The sequence below is a fragment of the Colobus angolensis genome, unplaced genomic scaffold (assembly GCF_000951035.1).
Source record: "Colobus angolensis palliatus isolate OR3802 unplaced genomic scaffold, Cang.pa_1.0 Scaffold263, whole genome shotgun sequence".
NCBI lineage: Eukaryota > Metazoa > Chordata > Mammalia > Primates > Cercopithecidae > Colobus > Colobus angolensis.
Window position 1 is genome coordinate 794,325 of NW_012115855.1, and position 10,512 is coordinate 804,836.

At 36.3% G+C, this 10,512-nt stretch overlaps 1 protein-coding gene across 1 annotated transcript in view; it reads left to right on the plus strand.

Annotated features, from left to right (window-relative positions):
* The window catches only part of PPIL4 (peptidylprolyl isomerase (cyclophilin)-like 4), a 29,525-nt gene extending 23,424 nt beyond the window's left edge, over positions 1–6,101 (plus strand). The window contains 2 exon segments of the mRNA XM_011947382.1: positions 2,141–2,252; positions 5,977–6,101. Coding sequence (XP_011802772.1) covers positions 2,141–2,252; positions 5,977–6,101 — 237 coding nt within the window.
* The last annotated feature ends 4,411 nt before the right edge of the window (positions 6,102–10,512 follow it).

Sequence of the window (10,512 nt, forward strand, 5' to 3'; positions counted from 1 at the left end):
TTTTTTTTTTTTTTTTTAAAGAGACAGGATCACTCTGTGTTGCCAAGGCTGGACTTACTTGAGCTCGTGGGCTCAAGTGATCCTCCAGTTTTAGCTCCTGAGTAACTGGGACCACAGGCATGCCTTTTTTCTTTCTTAATGGTGTCTTTTGATAAACAGATTTCTAATTTTAATGATTCAGTTTGTCAATATTTTTCTTCCTTTTTAATGGCCTATTTAAAAAATCTTTGCCTACTTCAAAGACATGAGGATATTCTCCTGTATTATTTTTAGAAACTTTGTTGTGAAATTGTTTCCCATTCAATTCTGTAACTTGCTTTTGGTGTATGTGTATTACATTGTTTCATTTTTCTTACATTAGATTGCCAAGTGATGGCACCATTTATTTAAAAGGTTGTCCTGGCTGGGCGTGGTGGCTCACGCCTGTAATCCCAGCACTTCGGGAGGCCGAAGCGGGCAGATCACGAGGTCAAGAGATGAGACCATCCTGGCCAACATGGTGAAACCCCGTCTCTACTAAAAATACAGAAATTAGCTGGGCGTGGTGGCACACGTGTGTAGTCCCAGCTACTCAGGAGACGGAGGCAGGAGAATCGCTTGAACCCGGGAGGTGGAGGTTGCAGTGAGCCAAGATCATGCCACTGCACTCCAACCTGGTGACAGAGCAAAACTCCGTCTCAAAAAAATAATAAATAAATAAAAGATTGTCCTTTTTCTCTGAGGTCTCTACTGATGAAAAAAATAAAATAATAAAAAAAGTTGTCCTGCCCCACAGCTCTGTAGTACCACTTTTGTTATAAATCAGGTATCCATATATGTAGTCTGTTTCTAGATGCTCTACTGTTGCACTGATCTATTTGTCTATTCATATACCACTGTTACATTGTGTTAATCACTATAGGTTTATAATGTCTTGATAACTTACAATGTGAGTCTTCCAACTTTGTTATTTTTGAAGATTGTCATAGCTGTTTTTGACTTTTGAATTTATATGTATATTTTTGAATCAGTTTTTCAATTTTGAAGAGATTTCTTAACTATTATTTAGGTGTTAGTAAATTGAGTATTTGTAAATACTATCCTCCTGAAAAAGTGATCTCAGAGCTTTCTCTTTGGGGAAATGGCATGGTGATAGAATTATACCTGCCTGAAAATAATCAGTCAGATTCATGAAGTGTACACTGATTGCCTACGTTTTAGATACCATGCCATATGATGTTCTAAATGATGTAGTTACAAAGACGAATCAAGCTTTGTGTGTATCTTCATGGAGTTTATAATTTAGTTATTGACACATGTAATAAATATGATTATAACTGTTTTATCTGCTTCTCTTTGGGTTATCTCTAGTAAGAATAAATTTCCAGGAATGTAAAAGAAAATTGATCAGTACTGAGTAGAAGTATGTCACTGTCAGTGTCAGAAACAGGGATTTAGAATTGTGAAGTTACTGACAGGAAGGATTCTTGCATAGCACAGACCTTGGTATTGCAGGCTCACAGTTCATTATCTAAAACCCTTGAGAATAACTAGGCTTCCTAATTTAGAATTTTTCAGAATTCAGAAAGGTATATGCATACACACACATATACATTACATCTGTGATTATGTAATACCTTTCTGGGTCAGCATTCCATAATCCATCACAAAAGTATTTCTGCAGTGAAACAAATGAATATTATTACTAAGTGGATTAAAAAAGGTCATAACCTACCATTAGGTCTGGTGTTACTGCCAAATTAATTTTAACACCAAACTTATGAAAACAACTTTAATTTTTCAGGATGTTGTTGAATTTTGAGTAAAAAGAATTGTGAACTTGTATAATACAGTCAGTAAGTGTATATTTATCTGTTGACTGCAGTTGGACTGCCTCTTTAAAATCCTGGCTCTGACTCTTGCCAACAACTTCTATACTTCTCTAAACTTCTGTTTTCTCATTAAGAAAATGGATAGTACCTCATGGGGTTGTTACCAGAGTGATTTGAGAGAATAGACAGAAAGGATTTAACAGCATCGGGTGTGTAATAAATATTCAAACATTAATTTTTGTAACAACAAGCTTTTTGTATTTTCAGTATTCTAGCTACAGAAATTTTTCCATAAAGATTTATGCTTGAGTTTTTATAATTATTATCAGGAAGAAGATTGTGAGAAAGCATTCTTCAAAATGGACAATGTACTTATAGATGACAGAAGAATACATGTGGATTTTAGCCAGTCTGTTGCAAAGGTTAAATGGAAAGGAAAAGGTATGATGGTTTATCTTCTTTTGTTTTTGTTCTACCTTTTATTTTTTTTTGATCTGGAGTCTCGCTCTGTTGCCCAGGCTGGAGTGCAGTGGCACGATCTTGGCTCACTGCAACCTCTGTCTCCCAGGTTCAAGCCATTCTCATGCCTCAGCCTCCCAAGTAGCTGGGATTACAGACATGTGCCACCACGCCCAGCTAGTTTTTGTATTTTTAGTAGAGATGGTGTTTTACCACTTTGGCCAGGCTGGTCTTGAACTCCTGACCTCAGGTAATCAGCCTGCCTCAGCCTCCCAAAGTGCTGGAATTAACAAGCGTGAGCCACCACACCTGGCCTTGTTTTTGTTCTGCTTTTCTTGCTTGTATGAGCCTTTTATTGAGTGCTATTAATTAGGAGAAATATTAATTGATATAACTCCTACCATTTATACTTTTACAAACCTGTTGTCTAGAATCTGAGGTAGTGTGTGTATGTGTGTGCGTGTGTGCATATGCATGTGTGCACCTGTGTGTGTATTTTAAACATGAAAAATTATATTTTCTATGTTTGACTGTATTATAAATTACTAATAATTATCCACTGCAGACATGATATGTTTCCAAAGTAATTATTTTGACTTTATGGTGTTTTGAGTCTTCTAGGTGCACAACTTAAATTTTTTTAAGTTTGTTTTAATTGTTGTATAATACAAAATAGAAAAGATCCGTGGAAAGGTAGATAAAAGTCTCATTCATTCCTGCTTCTCATCTATCTAATTTCTCTTCCAGGTAACCATTATTATCTGTTGGTACTAACTTTGAATACATTCTTTGAATACATATGTGCACATATGTATGTGTATGTGTGTGTGTGCATACATATATATATGATGTGTGTGTGTGCATATATATGTATGTGTGTGTGCATATATATATGCACATATATGTATATGTGTGTGCATATATATATATATGATTTCCTCCTTTTTACAAAGGAAAATACAAAGGATGCAGTCTATACGTACTGTTTTTGTACCTTGCACTTTTCAATTAACAGTTTATCTAAAAGATCAGTTCATATCAGTATATAAAATGAACCAGCCCTGTTAATGGGTTTTCTGAATTTTTACTCTTTCATATCCATAGCAGTATGTTCCACCCTTGTACATATTACATTTCCCACATATACATATATGTCAAATACATTCCTGGTAGCATGTCAGTCTTAAAGTTGGGTCTCTCGTATGTTGAAATAATACGAGTTTTTGGTTTTTGATGCAGTGTTTTTAAAAGGTTTCACTTTGGTAGTTACTCATGTAATGCTGAATTTTACTGGGAATTTTAGGATTACTTTCTTTTTCTATAACACTCATTTCCCATGACTTTAATGAACTTTTTTTTTTTGTCTGTTTTTAGTAAGAAAGAAAAACACTAGTTGTGAATTGCTGAATTGTTTGGTAGATTCTGTTACCTTATGGGAATTAAGAGAAGGAAGAAATTATTAATGTGACTAAAGTAGGCAAGGAATGCTCAGTGGAAGCCGTGATCTCTGTGATACGGAAGAGGGTGACTTGGATTGGAGTTCCATGTACTATTAGTTTCTTCCATGAAACCTTACCTCATTCTAGAACAGATGGCTAGTTTTTGACAGTGCTGTTTGAGTGATTTGTGAAAACTAAATTGAAGTACTCAGATTTTTTTCACATAGGATAATTACAACTTTGTGAACAAAAGATTCCAATAAGTGTATTCGGAAGTCTTGGTGAGCTGCTGGCCTGATGCAGTGTAGCTCTGGCCAGTAGTAATGCCAAGTGGCTCTTATGTAGAGCTTTGCTTGCAAAGAGCTAGTTTAATTGTATCATTTGGGAAGTATATGAAATAAGTATTATAATTCTTCATTATAGATATGGAATTTGAGGCATAATCTTGAGACATGATTTACTTAGAGTACATACACGGAAGATTTAGGCAGACCCTAAATTTGCTTTGTTTTTTTATCCTCTCAATCCTGTCTTCTTCTCAGCCTATCCACCCATTGAATAAATAATACTACTTTCTTATTACTTTTAAATAAATTTCTTCATGTTTTTTCCTAAGATAAAATGTCATATAGGAGGGAGAGGCTTTGATTTTGTATATGCCATCATAAACATACAGTTTATTTTCAGTTAATTTTGAGATAATTATATATGCAGTTGATTCAGATTTATAACTTTACTGTGTGTAATGTGTCATTCACAGCACTAAGTACTTTCCTTTATAGTCTGATGATTCCAGTAACTCTGTGAAATGTTGATATTATTTTCAGTTTATAAATGAAGACAATGTAAATAAAGATAATGAATTGCAGAGAAGTGGTGTTTTACCTAGGACCTCCCACTACAGTCAAGAACCTCTTACATTAATGTGCTGCCCTTTCTGTTATATGGTAACTGCCTCATCCATAGTGAGACTTATTTTAATGGCAGGCAGATGGCAAATAATTTTACGATGATAAATGATGGCTGTTTGTTACCGTTACCAGTTATTTTAACTCTTGCAGTAGTCTGTTTCACATTTATGGGAAACATTGCTGGCCATTTTTGTTTTTGGAGTCTCTGGAATTGCCAAATAGATTGATCTTGTCTTTTTTGCTTACCCCGTAGGTCCCCCTTTAAAATCCTGACAATCAAGGTATATATAGGATTCCCAGTCAAAACCTCTCTTTATAACTCATTTGTTTTACTTGTACATTTAATCTAGGACCCTTCTGTAGGAAGCCTTTCTACAAAAGCATTTCCTGGTGGTATAGTTGAGGGATAGGAAAGGCAGGGCAGTCAACAGGTCTGGGATGTGGATACGAATTGAATTCTCATCTGGTAGGAGACTTGAGAATTGAATTCTCATCTAGTAGGAGACTAGGCTTGAGAGTAGAGAGGCTGCATTGAATGCTCTTCCTTTCTAGTGCTACCAAGCTAGTTAGGATGTAGCAGTAGGTCCTATTTTCCTGAAGGGATTTTTGGCACTTGGGAGGAATAAAGTTGCCCCTAAGTTAGAATTTCAAAGTAGAGACAGTTTGTCTTTGGTGCTATTACCCACTTTCTCCTCTTACAGCGGTTTGGTGATCTTCTGCACATCCTGCCCTCTTCTGTTTGCCTGATGCTCTGTTGTCATTTGGCAATAGAGTATCTCTTGTTAGGTAGATATAGATATAGATATAGATAGTTTTGAAACAAAGTTTCTCACTGTCGCTCAGCCTGGAGTGTAGTGGCACAATCGTGGCTCACTGCAACCTCCGCCTCCCAGGTTCACGCGATTCTCCTGCCTCAGCCTCCCAAGTAGCTGGGATTACAGGTGCACACTATCTTGTTAGATCTTTAAAAGGTCTCTTAAAGTCTCACTTCTCCCAAACTTAAGTCTTTCAGATCTTAAACTCAGATCCCAAATCCTCAGTTTTCCATTGGACTTACTGTTCTCATGGGCTCAATGGCTCTGCTTGAACACTGCATTTGTGTGTAATTTATTTGAAAGTTTGATGTTGTAATGTTCACATATATCGTTAGGTGGCAGCATGTGGCTACCTAGCAAAATGGATATCTGATTCAGTTAAATTAGTAATGGTGAAGGGAACAAGCTTTTGTTCCCTTTCTCTGTCTCTCGGTATATGCCATTTATAAAATAGCTCTTATACCTTTTATAAAATAATTATTGTTCTTGATTAACTAGATGGTTTTTTTTACTAAACTCTTTTTCTTTTCTTAATAAATAGGTGGGAAATACACCAAGAGTGATTTCAAGGAGTATGAAAAAGAACAGGATAAACCATCTAATTTGGTTCTGAAAGATAAAGTAAAGCCCAAACAGGAGTATCCTTACCAAGAATCACTTAGTTAATATGTATTGACCATCTGCTATGTGTAGAGTACTGTGTGGTGTGTTATGAACAGTCACAAAAGCTATAGAAGACAAAGTTCCTGAATCCAGATTGTTTGTGAGGAAGTAACTTAGTTTATCATTATCTCTTTTCAAGATCTTACATGTACTTTGTTTTTTCACTATACTCTAGTGTATGGAGTAAGTTAAGGTTGAAAGAAATCTGTAGCCTAATTCTTTTATTAATACCTTCTTACTCTAGGTTAAGTACTTTCCTACTTACCATATTCTCAGAAGATGTTCAGGTAAGATTTGTATTTTCGTTTTGGGGAGACTTTCCTGCAAAAACTGGAAAGCCTCCTAGACAGATTCTGAAAGAGCTGTAACACTAGCTTTGTATTTTCTATATGTAATTGTAGTGTTTTCTATTCCTCATAATCAAAAATGTATTATTGGTAAGCCGAATCTTTTGTGCTAGCCATTCTTATGTTTAACTTCCTTATTTAGATAACAAAATCCTGTTGTTCTCTGTTACAAAGTTAAGTTACTTCTTTCGGTATAGTATGTTGTAATTTCAACAACAAATATTTATTGGGCTTCTACTGAGTGTAAGAGTTCACTTTTATAGGATTAAAAAGATCCTTTGACTTGACCATTTACTTCAGGTTCTTCCAAGTTTTAGGTTGAGATATGTAAAAAGTATTGAAACATACAGTTTATATTATGACATTTAAATTTATTCACTAATTTTTGCCATTATAAATATATCACTCCACACATTGCAAGAGTTATTTCTTTTGTGATTCTTTCTGGTAAATGGGGTCTTTGTTTCCTAGTTTCTATTGGTATTTCAGGGATTTTTTTTCCACACATGTAGACATTTCTTTTCCAAGTACTCGTCAAGAAAGATGAATATCAGGTTGACCTGGTCTATATTCATGTTTTAAGATGTGTTGACTGTCTGCAATGCATAAAGCATGGTGAGGTGTTAGAGTTGTATCAAGTTTGAAGAAAGATGATAAAATCAGCATGAGGAGAGGCTTTCACATGCAGACAGACCAAACAAGAAGCTGAGATTTGGTCAGAAAAAAATCAACATTCAAGGGCATATGATTGAAAGCTCAAAATCGTAAAAGGTATGAATGGAATATGTTTGATATTTATTTGCCAAATCTTTGAAATTAAATTTAGGCTTATTACTAATAACTGTAGCTGGAAGAAGGGGAATTTTAAGTTTTCTTTAATTTTAGTTAATTGAAATAACCACACATATACCTATATGGAATCGTGTAGCTTCTAGCCTTTTGAAGTTGGTGCAAGAGAGAAATGCCATTAGGGGGTAGTCTGATGTGGAAATAAGTTGTCGTAAGACAATTAAGAAGGCATGGTGTCATCTACTTTATGGGCCTTAAGAGAGAGAAATTACTGAAAAATATAGGTTATTAAGAAGAAGAGTCAAAAATAGAAGTAGGAGAAGGAAATAACTTGGCCCAACTAGACCTCAGGGAAGAAATTGGAGAAAAGAGGGCAGTGAGCTCACAGATTTGTGGTTTATTCAAAGGGAGAGGGATTTGATGTCTTCTAAAAGTGTTGATTTTAGTGGTAAGTACAAGATAGTGGGTAAGTGGGAAAGCAGAATATATAACAAGTGTCTTGAGGATATGACAAGTAATCAACAGATACTTAGCATCTGTCACATACCCAGTTTAGCAGTGAAAGATATTCAGTTCCTGCCCACACAGTGCTTACATTTTATTGTTGGAGTGGGGAAAAGAACAAACACTAAATAATTACCATTCTAAATATGTCTAAATTATTGCAAATAAATATTGCAAAGGGATATGGGACTCATAATAAAGGTTGAGAGGTTAGAGAATACCCTCAACACTGAAAAAAGTGACAAAGCTGCGACGCTAATATGGGAGATAGGAGGGCTGAGGTGGAGTGCTGTGTTCTTTCGTATGATCCATCATTTAAGAAATAGGCTGGGTGCAGTGGCTCATGCCTATAATCCCAGCACTTTGGGAGACTGAGGCGGGTGGATCACTTGAGGTCAGGAGTTTAAGACCAGCCTGCCCAACATGGCGAAACCCTGTCTCGACTAAAAATACAAAAATTAGCTGGGTGTGGTGGTGCACACCTGTAATCACAGCTACTTGGGAGGCTGAGCAGGAGAATTGCTTGAACCCTGGATGGGGAGGTTGCAGAAGCCAAGATCGGGCCACTGCACTCCAGCCTGGGCAACAGAGCAAGACTGAGTCTCAGAAAAAAAAAAAAAGAAAAACACTGCTCTAAAGAATTTGGACAGAGAGAGCAGCATGTGCAGAGCACACATTAGAATGAAATCATAGGCAGGAGCTATGGAATGTGTATCTGGAAAAGGCAAGATCCAGAAGATGCCCTGGAAACAGCGTAGCATAGTAAAAAGAGGGAAGTTGGAGATAATGGAGTCTTAATCAAATGGTACAAGCCGACTAACCCTCTTTAGCCATCTCATGGAAAGCTAGGAGGGACAGTGTCTTTCATTTGATCTTATGTAGAAGTGAGACATTCCTGTGGAAAGTGTTGAGCTGTGGCGTTGTGAAGCAGACAGGAGCCTCTAGTCCTGAGGGAAGTGTGTCTGCGTTTACTGTGGTTCCACATGTAGCTAGCATAGCTCTGCCTGTTGGGCTTCCTCATAAGCTTTCTTAGGAAAACCACTATTCCAGCCCATGTCAGCCTTCCTCAGAAACCACATTTGAGGTTGAGATTATTTTCAGCAGAAATTGTAAATATTTTATATTTTCTCTTATTCTATTATAGTATATTTAAGAAAATACTTATCTCTGAATTAAAACATTAAAAAATTTTGACACATTTATATGAAATTTAAAAAGATTCACTCATAGCTTCATCACTTAGACACATGATTCTTTTTATTTCTCCTTGTTTCTTTCAAGCCTTTGTCTTATGTAAAGTTATAATCGTTGTATGGTATATGTAGTTTTTGTTTGAATCTTTTTATGTTAATTTTCATAAACACCTTTCTAGGGCTTTTTTCTGTAGCATTTATCATTGTTGATAACTTCCTTTATAATATATCTTATTGAAGTACTATAATGCATTTAAGTATGTCTTTATTACTAGATATTTTGTTGTTCCCACTTTGCTACTAAAAGTAGTCCTTTTATGCATATATATTTTGGGACTGAGTTCCACTCTGTCACCCAGGCTGGAGTGCAGTAGTACAACGTTGGCTCATGAAAGTCTCTGCCTCCTGAGTTCAAACGGTTTTCCTGCCTTAGCCTCCCGGGTAGCTGGGGTTATAGGTTGCGCCACCGTGCCCGGCTAATTTTTGTATTTTTATTAGAGATGGGGTTTCGCCATGTCAGCCGTGCTGGTCTCAAACTCCTGGCCTCGAGTGAGTTGCCCGCCTTGGCTTCCCAAAGTGCTGGGATTGCAGGCGTGAGCCACCACGCCTGGCTATTATGTATATTTTTGTTCATTTAACTTTATTCATAAATTCTTTTTAGAATTTAAACATGATGGGCAGGTGTGGTGGCTCACACCTGTAATCCCAGCACTTTGAGAGGCTGAGGCAGGCAGATCACGAGGTCAGGTGTTCGAGACCAGCCTGGCAAACATGGGAAGCCCCATTTCTACTAAAGATACAAAAAATTAGCTGGGCGTGGTGGCGCGTGCCTGTAGTCCCAGCTACTCGGGAGGCTAAGGCAGGAGAATTGCTTGAACCTGGGAGGCAGAGGTTGCAGTAAGCCGAAATCGTGCTATTGCACTCCAGGCTGGGTGACGGGGCAAGACTCTGTCTCAAAAAAATAAAAAAAAGAAAAGAATTTAAACATGATAACTTGATATGCATTGCTGAATTTCCTCTTGTAGGATTGAACTAAAAGAAGAGACATACGAATATACCTGTTATCTTGTATAGCTTTTCTGGGCATTGGAATTTATAATAATTTTTTCAAGTTGAAGATGTCCCTTATTTTCTAAATTTAAATTTTTTTAATTATTGACAAATACATTTATTTTTTCTTCCTGTTTTTTTTTTTTTTTGTGTGTACTAGTCGTTATTTTAAGATTGTTTAGGATTAGGATTCTTTCCATTTCTCCTAACTATATAATGAAAGAAAATTTTAGTGTTGCTTTAGAAATGTGCTCTACTCTTTTGAGATGCTGTTTGCTTTAAAGTTACTTTTAGCCTTATGACCTCTTTTGTTTACCAGATTTTAAGTTTTGATGTCTTACCAGTATTATTTATCACATTTATCCTTAACTAACTGCTGCAGTGCAAAATATGATCTTATATTAGATGAGCAGGCTGAAGACTCAAAATCAGGTCACTCACACACAAGTAAAAAACACAAGAAGAAAACCCGTCACTGCTCTGAAGAGAAAGAAGATGAGGACTACATACCAATCAAAAATACTAATCAGG